The sequence below is a fragment of the Petromyzon marinus genome, chromosome 13 (assembly GCF_048934315.1).
Source record: "Petromyzon marinus isolate PM22_M1 ecotype Great Lakes invasive population chromosome 13, UKy_Petmar_22M1.pri1.0, whole genome shotgun sequence".
Lineage (NCBI taxonomy): Eukaryota > Metazoa > Chordata > Hyperoartia > Petromyzontiformes > Petromyzontidae > Petromyzon > Petromyzon marinus.
The window spans coordinates 6,717,584-6,737,790 of NC_133679.1; the positions used below are offsets into that span (position 1 = coordinate 6,717,584).

The following is a 20,207-nucleotide window of genomic DNA, read 5'->3' on the forward strand; positions in this document are numbered from 1 at the left end:
AACCATCACACCATGGCAACACCTCTGATTTATATGTAAACAGTCCTGTTTACTATGAAATACATTTATAGTCTATTTTATATCTAATAACATAGGGCATAACAAAAGTAATGAGACATTCTCAAATCCTTTTAATTAAAATAATTCATCATGGTACAAAAAGGATAAATATTTATTTGCATTTATGGTTCCTCTTTCATTTGATTTGAGAAATGTTATTCGTGTATCCTCATATTACACGTCCTATTTTCTACGTAATAAATTGTGAAACGTAAGATATATTAATGGCTTTCAGTTGCTTTGCAGGTGAATATATTTAGAGCAATGCTCTTTTGTCAATTAAATTAAGGAAATACACACGTAAAAAATAGTCTCTTTTAAACGGCATGCTGACAGGTCTGATAATTAAATCCCCCCCCCCCCACCCAAAAAAACACAGTTCAGTGATAGAATTGAATAAAGTACTGCAAATAATACACCCTTTATCCTTTTGAAAAATGATTTAATTTAACAATCTTCTCAATTGTGACCTCGTAGTAATTGCGAGGCATTGCTTGTGCTGGGTGGACTTACAGATCACCATGAATGGCGCCGTAAATGTTTCGTGACTCCCAGCCGAGCGCAGCCAAGAGGACAATCAACAACAGGACAAGCAGGGCCACGGGCAGCCCCCAACCCAGGATTACAAAGAGTGGGAAACGCCGGTCTGTGTGTTCGTCATTCAGCACCAGCACCTGCCACAGATTGATGGACTAAAAGCAATGGGGAACGGGGAAGGTGAAACAATATCAAGAGACAATGAGTTAATATGGGTAATGATACAAATCGGGAGACAATGGGTTTAACATTTAAATGTGAGCATTTTAGGGGGTTTTCTGTATTGAATACAATCAGTGTGAATTAAGATGAATGCGTTTTGCATGTTTATGAATTCAACCCAACGTCACCCCAAACGCATTGGGCAAGCGGCACTTTGTATGGTTGTGAAAAATTAGGCTGCCGAAATTTGCTTTTTTGGCATTGTCAGGTGGTATACAGCTTTGCGGATGTCATAGAGACCTCCACTTGAAGATTGATTTAGAAGTTTGTTGGTAACAAAAAAATATATATGCTCAGTCGCAAACAATGTGCATTTGCGGTGTCTTTATAGCTAAATTTGTAGTAGACCCCTGTGAAGAAATCTGTATCTATTTAGATTTGCCCACATTAAATGGAACACATGTAGAGTGAGCACAATGACAACTGGACTTGCACAAAATGTAGGTAATTCCAAATGTGCAAGAACTCTTGAAAGGGTTTCATTTCATCTTCATGCATTCATGGACGAGATAATATGAAAAGAGTCAAATCAATTTGTTGTAATTGAGAGCATACATTCAGCAAGTAGCGCTTGTAAACATCATTTTGTATAACATCTGATTCATAATCCAGGTTTTTATTCTCTGGATTATCCAGGAAAATTCAAATTCAATACCCCTGCATGAAATAAATTAAATCCTCATGACGTGCTTATTTAGTTCTCAATAATCCACTAAAACAATTATTTGATATGTTTCATAAAAGAAAGTCCAAGTCGCTTATACATTTAACATATGAAAGGAATCTAACGTTTTGTATTTTAAAATACTCTGCAAACATTGTCATGCATTACACTACAGTATGACGTAGCAATGAGATTCTATTAACACTCCTTTTTGTTAATTTGTATTATATAATAATATAATATGTAAAAAAAAAATTGCAACGGTTGGTGCACGTTACGTTTTCGAAAATTTTAAGAATTAAATACGGTGTGCCAAAGCACCAGATTTCACGTGCGATTGGAAGCACAGAGTCCTTGTGAATTACAATGCAATGCTCGTGAAGCGTCGACTTTAACCGAGGCTGACACTTACCTGCACCAGTATCCAGGTGAACTGCGCCAGGAAGAAGTAGTGCACGATCAGTCCCACTGCAAAACAGCTCTCATCTGACACCTGGCCACTTACATAGGCGGCGATTAGAAAGACCACCTGTTGGCAGAGACAAATGTTAATCGGTAGCATTAGTGCAGTCAACGGTGAGCATGACAGCCTGTCACATGTGCACCCCGCCGCGTTGGTCATAAAAGCCCTTTTCAATTACCCATCATTAAGGTAAACATGCCAAGGAGAATTTGCGCCTCCGTATGTTAGCTCTGCAGATATGTTCTACGTCGTGAAAACAAAAGCACTTCTCGTGACGTTAAGCATGCTGTATCATTTTTTATGCTACTGGCTTGGAGAACGATATATTTATGTTTTATATAAATAATATTGCTCCAAATAATGAATTATGTCAATATCAATGGAGAGATATGTATTTAATCACGTGGAGTCCAGAATCTTAGTGTGCCATATTTAATTTAGAAAATACACGATGATGGTATTTAGCATTTTCATTCAAAATAATGGGAAGGATTCATTTTTGTTGCAACAATAAAACAGGCAGCTTCAATAAATGTCTTCAGCAACCACTATAACCAACCACTGAGCAAGCAACATTTAGAAAAGGTTTTCCTACTTTTGACCACTGACATACTATCAATCAATTTCTGGAAAAGACAAATAAATGGTAAATACCATTAAGATTCACCTTTGTAGACTATACAAGGGCATTTGACTCAGTGAAAAATTAATGCAGTCATCCAAGCACTCACAAACCGAGGCATAAACGAAAACATATTTAGAACTGATAAAAAAAAACATTTGAAAGAAATGAACAGCTACAATGAGACTGCATGAAGTAACAAAATACATTTCAGAGTCGGGCCAGCGCATGTGCTCTCGCCAAAGTTACTTGCAAGGCTCTTGACGATTCGTGGAGAATAACACCCACCGATAATATAGCGTTCATTTGTACGGACACAAAAGAAATCAATGGTTCAGGCGATTAAGCCACCAAATTACCTGCGTGGCAAAACATGCAAACAGCATGTGCATGAGCAGCTTGGCTGCAAACATGGAGAGACGGGAGCAGAGAAGATGTGCAAGGAGCGCCAGGGCTAGGCCTGACCACAAATACACACACACCAGCTGTCAAAACCACGTGTGCATTCGCACGATTGCGTATAAAGTACAGGTTAAAGGGAGAGCGCTGCAATTTCTTGCTTACACCACAGCTGACAGAAGGGCCTTCACTTAGAGGGAGCCTTCACTACAGAGAGCCCCGCCAAAGGGTATTTTGCCTGCGCTTCCACGCTGGCCAGGTGTCGTGTAGAATGATCATTTTAAAAAAGAGTATTTATTTTTACTCATTTAACAGTATTCCACGGAAAACATCTCAACACTTTATCCCACCGCGCACGACGTGCTGATCTGGCAAACCGCGGCGGACACCGTTTCAACTGCCGGGCGAACGGAGGCGGCGGAGATTTCGGAGACTTTGCACCGTTCTGTCGACTGCCGCGGCCCGGGAGATGGAACGGACGACAGTGGATCACGGCAGGCACCCCCACAGTAATAGCCACACGCAAGTGCACGAAGGCATCATTGATGCATTTAAAGCTCAACTGCTCTCGCCACTTTGTTTATTTGTTTAAAGCAGATGTGGCTTTTTTTTTTCTCACCAGCACATGCGTCCATCGTTCTGCACCAGGTCTATTGGACTTCATAATAATGGGGTACTTTTATTTGGGGCGGGGGGGGGGAGGTTTGTTTACGCACAAATTGAGACCTCTATTTCATCATATTTTTGTAACAAACCGTAAAATTAACTTCCAAGCATTTACACATGAGAAATGACCAACTGACAGAAGCCGTTAAATAATAACTCTCGCTTACTTTTGGAACAAAAATAGCCATGCTAAAGATAGGGAATACAATCTATTCTGTGAATTGTTCAGCTATTACTTCATCTTAATATGTACTGTCGTCTAGCTGTTTGCCCATTTGGTATTTTTGTTATAACAAATATAATTGAAGTGTGCCTGCCATACACAGGAGGGGGTTCATGTACGGTGCCTTACCAGTCATGCATATGATACAGGATATGTAGACAGCTAAATTGTAAGATGTCAGGTTGTCCGTTTTACCATAAACGGCATATGTCGACATGTGAGAACAGGCGCATTCAACAAAGTTGAAAGAGTCTTCTACAACCCGGCAGTATTTGCTGTCCGCCAACCAACTGTAGAGAGATGACACACAATATTTCTATATATATGGTGAAGGATGGGTTTTGAATTAAGAAAATTACAGGTTTTTATATTTTTAGGAACAATTTCAGATTTCTTAAAGATTTTCGGATCATTGACATTGCGTATAATTTAACGTAACTTCGTGCTAACACTGTCACTCGATATCAAGTGACACTACTTTTGGTGGGAAATCACAAAAGTGATGTAACATGTGATGCCATTTACCGTGACATCATACTTTCAGATAAATCCGAAATAAAACATTTGTCAGAAAAAAAAATGTAAAATCAAGGCCTGCTTTTATATTTTATCCTAAAATGTGGAACATTTCCCTGAAATACATATAACACAAACCAAGTCAAATCCCAAGTAGTAAAGCAGCCTCCATAGAAACGATGTTGACACGTATACATCTGGCTCGGTAAATGATACCCACGGAGGTGTTTAATGCATTGCTCTGACTAAAACTCGTTAATATTTGGGGATTTTTTTTTTTAGTGGAAGTCATGCATTTTTTGTACCCCTCATCAGCAGGGTTCCAGAGAAGACAAGCAGACTTATGTGGCACCACCCTTCTGTCTGTGGCGTGTATCCTGTACGTGACTTCTCCTTCCTGTGTAAGTGGCCTTGATGGGATGCCCTTCACGCCAACCGACAATACCTGAATGCACGTACGTGGCACAGGTTATGAATTAAACTCCATACAACCTTGCACAGGAAAAAAAAATTGCCAATGGCAAAGTGAGACCAAATTACTTCAATGAAAGGCCCATAAGAGGCAATTTTACTTGCTCAATGTAACTTACTGGTTATAACTGAGAACTGAAAAAAACGTAAAACCCCATTTGGCCCCTCTAACAAGAAATTAGAGTGCATTTTAACCATAAAACAGCTTGCAAAAAGTAGAATCACCACAGCAGGGATAACGAGTAGGGTGCTGCTCACTGCAACCACGTAAAGACTGCAGTCGTATTCATGATAAATATCCCTCATTCACCACAGCTGTCAAATGTATTTTTAGAAAGCACTTCCTTGGGTGGGGTCAGTCAGTAAGTGATGTACCTTGCTTATCCTGGTTGTCAATTATATCCCAATAAAGCAATTTAATTGGAAATTTTAAAAAAAAGTTTTACCAAAGCTCAGAAATCATATCTGCATTACAAAAAGCTGAACACAATGCAGCATAAATACAAACCAGTATCAATAACAGCAGTTCAGCTGGTTGCCTCAAGCCAAAAGTTGTTTATGATCCCTTTAAATGAACCGTAAGTATAATTGATCTACAGATCATCATTTTATCAAATCATTACAGACACACACACAGTGAATGTATGGGCTTGGAATAGCATATGGCTCAACATAATGTGTATGGTTTCGATTTAAAGCTTTCGTGACTGCAAGGATTCATCTTCTTTGGTTCTTTCGGTAAAGTCACGTAGAATGAGAAATCAAATAATAAAATAACACAATAAAATTCTCACGACGTTTCGGCCACCACAACACAAGTGGCCTTCTTCAGGTGAAAGGAACAAACCTGTCGGGACGACAGAGCTTCAATGAACGCTGCTAAGATGCGCAGCCTCACTTCTCTCAACCAGCTTAAAAGACGCTGCAAATCTTAGCAGCATTCACTGTAGCTCTGTCGTCCCGACAGGTTTGTTCCTTTCACCTGAAGAAGGCCACTTGTGTTGTGGCCGAAACGTCGTGAGAATTTTATTGTTTTATTTTATTATTTTATTCTCATTCTACGTGACTTTACCGAAAGAACCAAAGAAAATGTGTATGGTATTAATTCAATGTATTTTTTCATCATCAGGGATCCAAAATGTTAATTAAGACATCCTTTTAAAAACAAAATATACCAGTAACTGTATTTCACAACTTTACAAATATACGGGAATTCTTAATACTTTTTTTCTTCAAACATATATGCCACCCTCACCGTGCCTGCCATCACAGATGGCTGGTCTTTTGGTTGGTACCACTGCTGGCTCCGGTACTCAACGAAGAGAACATCATAACACTCCTGCAGGCTGGGGCCAGTCACAGGCAGCAGTCGTTCTGGTAGAGCCAAGGAATCTGCGGCTCGGCCCACAAAGTGATGTCCATTTATTTGTTGAGGGTACCAACGGGCAGACAGCACCATCAGACGTCCACATGAATCCAGCATGGTCTTGCCTCTGTTGTGTGCAAAGGGAAATGCCCATGGTTAGTTTCACTAAAATAAAAAAATACATTTGTATCTAATTATATAGAGCCCTTTGTCAATGCACTGCTGGATCACAGACTCCCCATTGTGTGTCGGGGAGTGTTGGTGAATGAGGGCCCCAGGATCGGTTTAGATATAATTCGCCGCTGATGTTAGCCATGGTCAGGGATTGCACACATCTCACTGGGTTCGTACCAGTGTGCCGAGCACTGCGCTACTTCTCGCCTAACAAAGAATGGTGTAAATTTTACTCTTGAATAACCCTGTTGGGATTTCACATAGATGCCACCATGGGAAATCTAAAGTGTGCATTAAATCACAAAGAAAACAATAAATGTAGATTTGGCTGTGCAATTCTAGAGGGCATCTCACATTACAGTTAATCCATGGTAGTTAAAGATTGCTTCTGTGGCTTCATTGTAATCACCTGGACAAATTGGTATAACACCCTGCACAAAAATTCAAACCAGAATCAACACAAAAACGCACCTATTATTCGAACGTCAATTGTTCATATATATTAATATTAGAAACAAACATCTGTGACACCCATAACATTAATTTTCTCAATAGTGGATTAAACTTAAGGCATAAATAGATTCCAATAGAAACAAAAAGAGGATGACTTAAGAGACCATGCTGTCCAAATGAATGGTTTACCTGATTGGGGCAGAGTCACATTGGATGCCTGTAAGCAGGGAGAAGGCAAAACGTTCCGTCACCTCCCCAAGAAGCGTATATCCACGCGTATCGAGCCGGCTTGGGTCCACCAGGTGACACAAGATGTTGTAGATCACCTTATTAATCGACTCATTGAGAGCTCGCTTCTCTCCTTCACTAATTATCTACAGAAGGGGAGAATAAACAAAGCAGCCATTGCAGATGTTTTACACTCATTGCCTTACTGCACCTTCTACAATATTGATTTTTTTTACACATTTGCATAGGTGTGATGTGTAAGCTCTCTAGCCCGTGTTTGTTTTACCGTATGCTGTTTGGAAAAGATGTCAGACGTTTCACTCGATCTGCTGGGAGCTACTTCAGGAATTAAATGTAAGCTCCCAGCACGTGGAGCAAAATTCCAGACACCATGGGGAATAATACACAGTACAACCCGAAAACTCATTGGAGAGCATACACATGTGTTAGTTCCATGCCGATGATTGAAATTTCAGCTGTTGCAGGTCGCTGTAAGATGGCCCTCAGGGTGGTGTGATATGTATTGTTGCTTTACGATCTCTTTTCATTACCGCCGCTGTAGAATTTCACGTCTCAGCAGACCCGCCGCGAAACAATGTCAACAATGAAGAGCTCCATTTGTATTTAATTATCAATAACAATGTTTAACAGCCTTGTGATGTTCGAAAACATTTGCTGTGACTCCCATCAGTCGCCATCCAGGTGTGTCCAACTCTACCTCCATACAGTAGCTCTCTCACAACACATCTTAATTACTGACACCTCTCCACACATTCTCTCCAAGCCTCTGCCTCCCTCCCGTACAGCTTGCCAGCCATCTCAGTTCTCTTCTTCCAAGGTCTCCATCAATGCTAACACCATTGTGCTATCTCTCTTATGTATGTCTTTTCGGGTTGCACTGTGTGTTGCTTCTGCATCCTGTCCGACTTTTTTCTCCAAGTGTTCAGCAGTGCATGCTGGGTAGTGTTTGGTGCAAAATGTCAGGACATCACACCAAGTTACGTGTGATAAATCAGAAATCACATCAAAGAGCTGTAAACATATTCCTGTTGTCCACAAAACTCCGCCCACTCACTCCTCTGGTCCTTCCCGTCCAATTAATTATTTCTGATTAATCAATCTCTCAGTCAGACGTTTAATTCATTTTAAATGACCATTATCTTCCTGCCGGTCTTTTCTGTTTTACCAGACAGCAATTAATCTGCCTATAGGACAGCCCTAAGCCCTCAGCCTGTCTACCATTCTAATTAACGGAGCTCACATTCATCTGTGTTACACAACGTGATTTTTTTTCCTCTGAAAAATCCAAGCAGGTAAACGAACCCATTGCGCTCAGTTCACCAGGTGATTCCATACCTGATGCAGCACCTGCAGGCAGGCGCTAAGCTGCTCGGGCGATGCCTCTTGCTCCCGCCCCACTTTGCTTTCCAGAGTCTGCAGGATGCGCTTGATGGTAGCCTCCTCCACAGGCTGCTGAAGAGGATCCAGGAGACTCCAGTAGAACTGCGTGTCTGCGTCCGTCACGACTGTAACATTGGCCAGGTTGTACTGCTCATCCAGCCCCACGCCCCCTGTCGGGGAGCTCAGCAGCACTTGGAAGCGCTTGGGGACGGGATTGGGAGATGCACTCTCGGGCGTGAGCGTGATGTCGAGTGACACCTCACGCTGGCCTGGCTGGAATTCCAGATGCCCCTCAGATGGAACAAAATCTTGGTTTGCAATAGCTGGGTAAATCATCACGCCGCCAATCTCCATCTCTGCACGACGCAGCTCCTGCAGAAAAAAATAATAATTATAGAATTTTAATTTGAGAATGCATGCAACCTAACTGACCAGCGTGGTGAAGTATTGTCAAATAACCCCTCTAACCATCATAGTATGGGGAGGCCTTCATCCTAAGGTGGATTGACAAAGGACTGTAATCATTACAATGCATACAGTATATATTTTAATTTGTTAATTTTCATTACTTTTCCTGTATCTACCTTCAACAAAAAGTTGAGCAGCATGAATGTATGACAAAATTAGGTTAATCAGAGTTTCACATTAATGAGATTTAAAGACAAAAACGTGTTATTTGAATCAATAACACTTTAAAGTTGGACTGATTTTTTTTTCTTCTTTCATTTTGAGTAAAAAAAAATATAACAGGGAATTTAATTAAAATTCTAGACATGTCATCTTGAAATGTCTGGCACCATATGTGTCATGATAGAATATATATTTATCTGTACACTTGCACTTCTTAATAATTTAATTACGCACCTCCGACTAGCACGGTTGGCTACGTACCGTGTGAAAGAAGTTCAACATACATACAGTGGCTATTGCAACTACCCTGTAATCACACAAAGACAGCAGAAGGGGCTATACTACGGGCTAATGATTTGGAAAAAAGATGAAACACAATCCAGAGAAGACAACATCTTAAAAGGTTGTCACTGAACGAATAAAGTTCAGTTATTTTTTTCTAAATTCATGAAAGCTATCATGTAATTTTAGACACGAGCATTTTAAATTCATACGGTTATAAGAATGTATTTTTTTAATAAAACATAAACATTTTAATTGTCCATCGGCTATTATTGCCAATCTTAATGTGTCCTGCCCAAGTTAAAATATCTCTGAGAACTGCTGAGAACCTGAGTTCCAATCCGGATAGCAAATCATGATCCGGGTTCTCAAGTGAAGCGAGTTAATGGTCTCAACCTCGTCACTGATGACTGCACACAAACACATGTTACATACAATTTGTTTTTTTTTACTTAATATGACAAAATTCCATCCTTGAAAATGAAAAATGTTGGTTTTACTGCCAGTCTGAAATTTGTTTCTCTGTGGCAGGGCATGTGGGTAAGCACAGCACCCCTGGTGTGTATATCAGAGGTCAGATGAAATGATCTGTGAATACATTGTGATATATCCTCACATGAGCCATTCTCTAATGTGGGGGGGGTGCCCTACACTGGCCTCTAAGAGTTCTGAATGAACACTTATTCTGATGATACATTGGGAAAACATAAACTTGGATAAAATTTGACAAATTGTAAACATAAATATGATAAATCAAGTCGATGAACTATCATTCGTTAATTCATCGCGCATAGTCAGCGAAAAGTGTGACCTCTTGCGACAACATTTGCATAAACTACTCTTGCTGCCACACCAGTGTCTCGAGTAATTTGGCATTGAATAGATTAATTTTATTTACAAAAACAATGTAAATAGATTGTAGACAATTTCCAAATGTGTTTTTTTTCAATCATAACCGAATAAGTAGGTCTGCTTGGGCACAAGACTGACTGCAAGATGAGAAGCGCGGCAATCCATATTGGGAGGCCTTATGCAGCAGTGGATTTTCAAACGGATGATGACAATAATGACGATGACGACGATGATGATGATCATCATCATCATGATGATAATGGGCAGCCTTGTACCAGAATCCTGTAGTGCACGGCGACGGGTGTGGAAATTCCGTATTCGCGCACGACACGCAAGGTGACGACGCTGGACTTCTGGTGCGTGACCATCAGCCTGGAGCCCACGGCGAAGAGGACGAGGCCGTGAGGGTGGTCGCTGCTCTCCACGGTCACGTTGGCAAAACGGCTCGTGCTGTTGATAGCCGCACCCTCACCGACCCAGTAGATCTCAAGCAGGAACCAAGCTTGGATTTCGGGCACCTTGAAAACAACCGTGGATTAATTGCGGTTCATGCGTACACCGCAGGGTGCAAAGGCCATTGCCAACGAGAAGCTTAACGTCGCAGCGTCTTGCGACAATCACATCGCTTTGAAAATAATCAAACGTCGATACGTTTAACCTTTTTAAGAGTATGTAAAAGCCCACATATATATGTCAACACTACTGATCGCCGCAAATTAATAATCATGTTTATTTTTTTTGATAACGACATATTTTTTCACGTATGTTAATCACCATGAGCGTCATTAACCCGCATCTTAGTGTATTCACATTACTGTTCCAATGGATACCTTATCAGGCCTGAGGCCCACACGAATTGGACAGCTGAAATGTCCCGCTTGACACACAGTCTCCCCAGTCACCGCCTCCAGCTCCTTCTCTAGGCTCACACCCTCTCTGTGTAACTGCACTGTGTCCTTGTCAAAGGTCGCCCTCCAGGCCACACGTACATCATCAAAGACCCTGTTGTCGACACAAAGCACGTGCAAGCATCATTCGACAGCACAAACACGAAAAGGCGATTTATGCCAGCAAGCACCGATTAAGGTAGGTGTGGTGCACATGGAGGTGGTATTGCATGCACCATGCCCAGCGAGCCACCTTTTGTCTATCCCAGTGCTGATGTTTATACGCCGCACCAGGCACCAAGCACTCATTTAATGCAGGCGTGTCTCGCTTAACGAGCAAGATATGGGACCCGAAAATTGCTCGTTGAGCAAAAAAAATGTTAAATGATCGTCGTTTTGCCATTGAGTCCCATGTTACAAGCTGAGTTATGTTTCATCCCCCCCCCAAAATGTTCCACTCTTGAACAACTTTTTCACTCGACAAATAAAAATTGTGATTTTAAAATAAAGTAATGAACATCAAATGTAACACTGACCACGCATGAAGAACCACAGTGCTTGCAGGTGCCTGTCCTCAGCGTCTGCGATTAACCCCCCCCCACCACTGCTCGCCCACCCATTACAGTGCAACCACGAGCCCCCCCCTCTTACACATGGCAAATCACACAACACGGCACAACTGGTAAACAAAGAGCTGCGGTTCGCCCCCTGCCGCCTCACCGTACGCACTCGATAGTTTTCGAAGAAAGAACGCTCGGAGAGCAAGACACGCCTGCACGGAGTTAACCAAAGGGAGGCCCAGGAAAGGCTTCAATATACTTGCCACTAACTGTATGAAAATAACAATAAACCTTTCTTTCTGCCGTATTATTATGAGCTCTGCAGAGCGGCTTTCTTCCGAATCTTCATCCAGCACCACTCCCAACAGGAAATGTGGAGAAAATCCCAACATTCCATTCTGCAGATCATTTCCTAGGGCGAGTAACAAACAGCTTGTGGTAAATTAGCGACAAAACCAGACAAAGCATTCCTCCCAGCTGTAATATGATTGGATTGAATATTTCACCAAGATTTGGAAATAAGCTGTGGCATTTTTGGCCAAAACGGCTGCAATGTGGAAATTAACACAATAAATATATTAATACCAATGAAATGTTTTTTTATTACATTTACTGGTCACAAATAGCACCACATGATATATTTTTAAAACAACCTCTTGTTAGACTCAATTCTTTAGCCTACACCTGGTTTTGAATAGTATATTGAAATAATTACCCGTGCACATTTTATTTGCTTAACAAATGGTGAAATAATAATCCTAAGCTCATGTATTTTTACAGCATGTACATTTTTCTTGGGGTAAAAAAGTAAAAAAAAATGTTTACGTAATATTTGAGCAAACAACAAATATATAGGTCAGGCAAAAATAAAAATTTGTGTGCACTTGCATATTAATCTATAACGCCAAGTTGTTCCTGAGGTTAACAAGCATGATTAGAGTGAAACTTCCCACCAGCCTGGGATAGAGTATTTGTAAATCTGCCAAGGAAATGTTCGTATAGAATTCAAATAAAAATTCTTCATGCAAGGTACACCTCACAATGTATATGCTTATAGCAGTTACACTTAAACCGCGCATTTTATACGTATGTACACACACAGGGGTGGAGCCAGGGGGGTGACAGGGTAGACAATTGTCACCCCCGAAAAAAAATAAAAAATCGAAAATCTGAAACATTCTGCCGTTATAAGTGTACGACACTCGGTCTGGCGGACTCCGTGCAACTGCATTGTCAGAGTGTGTCGCCAACCGATGGCGTCTAGTTCAACAGCCTGACTCTCTAATCATTCTTGAAATTAAAATTTGTTGAATGTCACCCCGGGCTGAAAATCCTGGTTCCGCCCCTGTACACACACACACACCCATGCATGCACACACAATGGAAACAGTCGTATTACCTAGAATGATTACTTTAGCATATCCTCTCAGTCCAGAGTCATTTGTTGCTATTGAGGCCCCTCCAATGGGATCAGTCAAGTATACAAAGAAAGCCTCCTTGCCCTCCGTGACATCGTCATCGAGGATCGTGAGTGTGACTAAAGCCTCCGGCACTCCCTCGTGCAGGCTCACGTTCGCATCCAATGACTCAAAGTCTTCTCCTTCTGTCGCCAGTGGTAACGTATTGTTGGCCAGAGCGTGTTGCAACTCAACGGAGGCCAATAGAGAAGGAACAAATCGGCTTCCTGCAGCTCTGACAGTCACGCCAACTGTTCCAAAAAGCCCTCGAACTCGACGGACAATCAACTTTACAATATGTACCTTGTCTTCCACAACAAGCATTTCCCTGGGACTCAAACCGAGTACCCCGTGGGGGTCATCATTTGCTACAATAGTAATGGCCTCAGAGCTGCCATCCGGGTTTAGTCGGGGACTATGCTCTGGGTCATCAGGCTCAGGCCAAGCAGACAATCCAGTAAGGTTAACGAAAAACACCTCGTCCGGTTCAGGTATGTCATCATCAAGCACAGACATTTCTATCAGGGCCTCAATTTGTCCCCTTTGGAAAATCACTTCTGCCTCGAGCACAGGAACAAAGTCTAAGTTTGGCGTAGCTGAACCACTGATGGTTTGGTATGTCAGTCGAGTTCCATTGCCTTCATAGCCATACAGTCTCTGGATCTTCAGCACGGCATAGCCATTGGCTTCTTGTATCCTCAGGGGCTGCATGGCTTGGTCAAACTGGAAGACTCCAAATGGCTCGATTTTGGCAAACGACTGATTCTGCCTTTTGAGACAAATATCAGGGGAAAAAAGTGTGAAGTCAGCGAAAAATATTTTTTTCCATCAAAGCAAGACTATTTTTATCGTGAACAAGTATCACAGTATTATTTATACCGTATTATGTGCTTACAGTAATACACTTATTTACAGACACATGGTATGTTTTTTTCTTCTCTCCTGGAAATAAAACATTGCCCCCAGCTCTATACTTGCACATGGCATTAAACCCACTGTGCACAGCTGCACCTAGCTGATTTGTCATGAACAGCAAAAATGTGTGTCCATAGCTTGCGATTTAGGAATTTTTAAAAAAAAAATCCCTTAATCCTATTGCAAAGCTGTTTATGTCCCAACCCACTAACTGTGGTGAATGTCTCTCTGCCAGTTTTAAATCAGTATCCCTTTCTGAAGGTATATAAATATAATCCCACTTAAACCTCATTCTGATTATGCATTACGTACATATCTTTTCATGTTTGTACATTTATGCAGAAAAACAAATTCATTAAATACGATAAGCACACAGCAAACATAACTATTTTATGACTGAATATTGTTTTAGGCATGAACTGTTAAATACAAACCAACAAGCACATAATGCACCAAAGGTTGATCACATCCCTAATTAGCCACACATCGTTCTGTTTATCAAAATCTCTGAGTTAAAGTCGAAGGGGAAATGGCATCATCTACCTTATCTTGGCCCCACCATTTACACTGCTGTATACCTCTGTGATATGAACAGCAAATGATTCAAGCTGCTTGCTACGTGGCATCAGCAGAAGGTCTACAGAATGGTGTTGTTGTCCATGGGCAAAATGAATCAAACCTGCAGGAAAACACAATGACAATTCAATCAACTTATATACCTGGATGCTGTAACATTTGTTGTAATTTTCGGTTTATAATTGATTGCAGATTGTTTTTATTATTACACACATTTTGTGATTATACACCCAATACTAATCATTATGTCGCATATAAAGCATAGTACCCACTTGAAACAACCAGTTAAAAAAAATTCAACCACTTTGTTATTGAAAAGTTAAGTAAATTGTTACCCTATTTAATGAATAACAAATTAGGTTAAACTAAATGACTCATACATAAATTAACTTATATTATTTAGTTAATGCTGTCTATGCTATATGTAGTTTCTTGTTATTTGAACATCTACGCACAGAGCGGAGCTATTAATGAAGAGAAAGGTTGTTAAAATAAAACTTTGTTCCACTCCCTGCTGGTGAATTTGGAGCTTCAAAGGCAAATTATGCTTTCAAAATGGCCATGACACGGACACATAATTATCTGCTGTTGTGCAAAGCATCATGAGATCCATTTACTGCCACAATGAAGCAAACAGAAATAATTGGCCTAATGTCTCTTCTTGCAAGGGCGCAATGTTTACTAATAATACTCCCAGGCACGGAAAAAGGTAAAAGGCAGTGCACGGCCAAGGCTGCAATTGTGCCAGTATTAGATGAACATGGCTCACCTGGGATAATAACAAATAAAGCAGCTAACATGTATTTTGATTTAAAAACAAAACGGTGGCTTGATCCTCATTACAATTTTGTACGCACCGGCTGGTGGAATAATTATGCCCGCTGAGAAGGCATTTGCGCTGCTTCCCTTTGGAAACCCACTGCTCCAGCGCACGGTGACATCCCCGAATTTCCCGTAGCGGGAGACCACAGCCTCACACTCGCCGGAGCTTACGTTGCTCACCCTAAGAACAGTCTTATCAAAACCCACCTGGGCACACACATCAAAAACATTGGAGACATTGGCATATGATTTTTTCAGAAATCATATTTGATAACCTTACGTAGTGTACTGGCTGTGACAATTATTATTATTATTGTAAATTAATGCATTGTTTCAAACTTGGCATGTGCTGATCGTTCAACGCTAACCGATGAAACATTATGTACATGTGCATACGAATAATACATCTTCATGCTTTAATATGTGGGGGGTTTTCGCCCAAAAGCGTGCAACTCTTTCATTACACACTTGGTACAGTTTAACACTCTGAAAATTAAATGTATCACACCTATGCAATCACACCAAGACTTCTGGAGTTACTCAGTTAGAGGTGTTGGACATATAATTATCAAATGTTCAAAGTTGTGTTGGTTGACATCAGAGATTGAACACCTTTCGAGCATGGGCCTGACACCAGAGTCAAAAATATTAATCATAATATTAAAATATATATATACAAATAATGTGCTCAAGCAGGTCCTCACCATGGCATTTGCAGCTTCAGCAGTAACTGTAATTATCACGGAGTTTTGATCACTGTGGACTCTGGGAGGCCGGGGGGAGGTGCCAGATGCCAGGCGGACATTTGTGAGAGTCGCCACGAATGTGAAGCCGACAGGTAAAAAATCCTGTTACACACACACGTACATTTGAATCCTCAAATATAAAGAATTTATCCTCCATAAAACTTATTTTCTTTAGCAATAGTTTCAACATGCCGTAGAACATAACAGTCAAGAGTATGATAACATGACAAACGGAAAAAAGTATCATCATAATTAAGTATTATAAAGGGGTATAATAATTACCTCTATTAAAATAGGAATGAATGCTAAGCCATAGAAGGCCCCATCTTGTATTGTTATGCTCCCAAAGCCAATATCCTGGCCTGTTGATGCACGGACGTGGTATGACACCACCACATCATCATGGGCTCCCGCCAGCCTGCTCATGTTTAGCTTGATTGCTCGGGTCACATTCTGGCTGCTGACCACTGCCTGCCAATTGGGCAGCAGTGCAAAAATACCATGTGGATCTCCGTTGGCAGGAACGGTGAGTAGGGTGCTGTTCCTGCCAGGTTCTATCTCGGCCCCTCCCTCCACCCGAGTGATGGAGACGCGAAAAGTCTCATCAAGCTCTGCCACATCATCCGGCAGGAGCCAAAGAATGATTGCAGCATCTCTCTCCATGTCAGGGATTGTCACCACTCCGTGACTTGTTTCAAAATCCTCTTCAACCCCAGCGTCACTTTGAACCTCCCAGTAAACCTGCAAATGAAATGATATTCATGAAGGTCGTTTAAAAAGTAATAAAACTAGGTCCTCAACTGTTATTCATGGCATGTCTTCCTAGCTTATTTTTCATATGTCACTTCTTGTCTAGTGTAAATATTCATGACAGTTTTTAATTCGTATTTTTTTCCCAGAAGACTCTCAGCTAAGTCTCAAGAATGTTTAATGAGGATCCTGCTGAGGATGTTTGGCCAATTCCTTATTGAGAAATGTCTTATTTAGTACATTTATGGAACGTATGTTTTTGATATTAAGTGAACAATGTGGTGCTACATTTCCTTTTACTTTAACCAACAGGTGTATACGGGGATCATGCAGTTAATTGCATGTTAGTATTGCTTATCACGTGGCTTTGAAAAATGAAAGGAATATTCTGTACTTTAAAACTGATTAAAGTTTTGTCATGTCATTCGATCGTGCAGCAAGCCTTTACCAAATCTCGCGAAAAGTGTCCACGTCACAAGCAGCACTCAAAATCGGACGCGATTAACATAAAGTACCACGACATTTGATTACGTGACAAGACAGCAACCAGCAGGGTCCAGGATGGAAGGCAGAAATGTCAAGAGATGAACTCGCGAGACAAAGCGTGCTACTTCTGAGACGGGTTAAAAAACAAATGTTACACCAGAGAAGAACATGTAACAGAAGAATATTAGGAATTTTCTTTAGCATAATTTTCTTTCAGAAACGCATTTAAGAGTTAGTTTTGAGATGTATTAAATATATGACATACCCATTACATTCCAAGAATATCTGTCTGAACGTGGACAATATAACTCTACTTGAAAATTATGCTTACAAGTACGGTAATAAAACATAAGAGATAACAATGCTTCATGTAACTTGTGTTATTATCAATCTGATCTACATTTTCTTGAATATCAACAGTACAGAAAATAAAATACGTTATATATGCTTAGCAAATTGCTCATTTAAAAACTAAAATACGATCATCTACAACGTATATTAAATATTTTGTTAAGTAAGAATCTCTACTTTTTAATGGGAAAAAAATATTTTAGGCAAGCATCTCAAATATAACTGCAGTTGTATGAAGTCTTAGTCTACCTGTCCAAGTGCTCACTTGGAATGGAAAAGTACTTTTAATAAACACACGGTACTTTTTATAACCTCAAGACAAAGGGTGTTCCAAGTGTCTGAAAATAGAAACTTGCCTGTTATGTTTCCTTCCCAGGCATGCCAGTTTATGTATCAAATTCATCACCAAATATTTGGCATGCATACTTTTCAGTAAGTAACCCTTAAAACGCTACGGGGGGAAATAAATGAGCTAAACACACACTTTATCTGCCTCTTGGTCATTTTAAAATTACCGACTTAGGACCAAAGGTATCGCGTAACAAAATTTCACCATTCTTCACATTTATCACCCTAAATACTCGCAGGACACATCTCAGATATCACGCACAAATACATCACTTCATTAACCTCCTGTAAGCGCACAACAGGGGCACAACGACACGAGGATTAATGGGGCCGCAACGGCCCCGGCCCTTAATTACCCCGGGCCCGGCCGGCGTGACAAGCCAGAGCGATGAGTCTATCTCCGCACCCCAGACACGCGCATAATGGAGCGTGGTGCGCGCTGCTCTGCCCGCATGAATTTAGATGAGCCGGGATCTCGCGCTGGATTCGCCTCATTATACGGGGGGGGGGGGGGGGGGGAGCCGTGGTTCTCCGGAGGTGGCGATGGTGCTCGAAAATGTTGGGACCACTAACAGATGACGCACGGTGTCCTGAGCGCTGTACCGGCGAAGACAGTGCTAATTAAGTTCAGCAAAGCCACTTTGATCAATGGCACCATTAAAAATACATTCCTGTTTGTATTTGTTATTCTCTAAAAGGGGATCATTAGCATGCTGTAGAGCAAGATGATTAATAGTTGTATCACTGCAAGCTCAACAAAACAACAGGAATGCAATTTATTTTCTAAGAACTTTTTTTTTACCCACTTTCAGCCCATGGGTAATAGAATTATTCAGTTATACAGCAAAAGTAAGCCTTTATATTTTACCTTATTTTGTTGCAAATATAGATTTTACTTTGATTTTTACACGATTATAATGACAATACAAAGTGAGTGATAATTTTTAAAACCTGGTAATCCCCTTGCACCATGTCCTATTCGTAAAACTTCAATACAACAGGGATTGCTATTTTTTGTTATAACGTCATTCCCAGTAATTTGTGTGCACTGAATATTTTTCTTTAAACAGTCATCACTGTTAAATGTAATGTGCACGGAATTTTAAAAAAGTTAAACAAAACTTACAAACATAAACTATCTCGACAACATTACCATTATGTGCATCAAATAGCCGAACGTCCCACATGTAAAACAACATATAATGGCCAACAAAACACTTATATTCAATGTTGAGGTAGCCACTTTATATGCAATGAGCATGCTGTTCCAATCGAAAGTTGTGAGGTCCAGAAGTGGTATCGCAATAAAATGGCGTACCTTAATGTCTCCCATAGTTCCCTTGCTTCTGGTGATCGGGAAGGTAAGTGCGAGAGGGCCTTCTTTCACCGTGGGCTCCACAATTGTTTTATGCATTAAAGACTGATCAGTGAACTGTACTACTCCATTAGGGTCTCCATGCTTGAGAATCTGCAGAAAATGTTAATCCATATTTAATGGCTTATTCAATAAACACCGACAAATGTTCAAAAAAAAGTTACAAAAAAGATACGTATATATTTTTTTTAAACCCTGCATCTCTTACATTGACCACACCTGTGGCGCCCTCTGGTCATCCTAGTATGATGGAGAGATGTTCCAATTTTTGTACCGTATATTAAGGAACATTTATTTTAAAAACATTTCACAAAATGCAACCATTACCTACCCTGTACATTTGCCTTGGCCACTACTAGCATCATTTCCCACCGCATTAATGTTGTATAAATTGCACAGGGAATTTTTTTAAAGTGGAGTCACGCTAAGTCAACCATGAAGTCCAAGCCGTAGAGCCCAAAATCTATGCTGGATCTACACAGCAGCCTCGAGTTTATTGACATTTTTTGAAATGGTGTGTAAAAAGCCCTCATTGTTGGGCAGACACACAGCTGTGTCAGGTGTGTAAATCTACCGATATGCCCACTATACACGAACACAGGCAAAGCTGTTCTGGTGTCAAAATATTAAAACTTAGCACGGCTTTTAGAATCAATGGGGCAGAATGCGGCCGATAAGGAAGTGCAAGAAAAAACCTAAGGTGTG

The 20,207-nt window shown here is 40.7% G+C and overlaps 1 protein-coding gene across 7 annotated transcripts in view; it reads right to left on the reverse strand.

The window, feature by feature from the left end:
- ADGRV1 (adhesion G protein-coupled receptor V1) overlaps positions 1-20,207 on the reverse strand; it is a 104,414-nt gene that overhangs the window by 6,026 nt on the left and 78,181 nt on the right. For 6 of the 7 annotated variants that reach the window (XM_032953241.2, XM_032953242.2, XM_032953243.2 and 3 more), the window contains 17 exons: positions 19,446-19,595; positions 16,475-16,933; positions 16,151-16,294; positions 15,482-15,653; positions 14,592-14,727; positions 13,076-13,902; positions 11,968-12,088; positions 11,060-11,231; positions 10,505-10,747; positions 8,421-8,837; positions 7,026-7,210; positions 6,099-6,336; positions 4,678-4,817; positions 3,986-4,146; positions 2,928-3,028; positions 1,896-2,012; positions 574-752 (listed from right to left, as the gene is read on the reverse strand). In XM_032953241.2, the coding sequence (XP_032809132.2) occupies positions 574-752; positions 1,896-2,012; positions 2,928-3,028; positions 3,986-4,146; positions 4,678-4,817; positions 6,099-6,336; positions 7,026-7,210; positions 8,421-8,837; positions 10,505-10,747; positions 11,060-11,231; positions 11,968-12,088; positions 13,076-13,902; positions 14,592-14,727; positions 15,482-15,653; positions 16,151-16,294; positions 16,475-16,933; positions 19,446-19,595 (3,962 nt within the window). Of the gene's footprint in view, positions 1-573; positions 753-1,895; positions 2,013-2,927; positions 3,029-3,985; positions 4,147-4,677; positions 4,818-6,098; positions 6,337-7,025; positions 7,211-8,420; positions 8,838-10,504; positions 10,748-11,059; positions 11,232-11,939; positions 12,089-13,075; positions 13,903-14,591; positions 14,728-15,481; positions 15,654-16,150; positions 16,295-16,474; positions 16,934-19,445; positions 19,596-20,207 lie in introns of those variants that run through there. The other variant, XM_032953247.2, reaches the window with a different exon arrangement.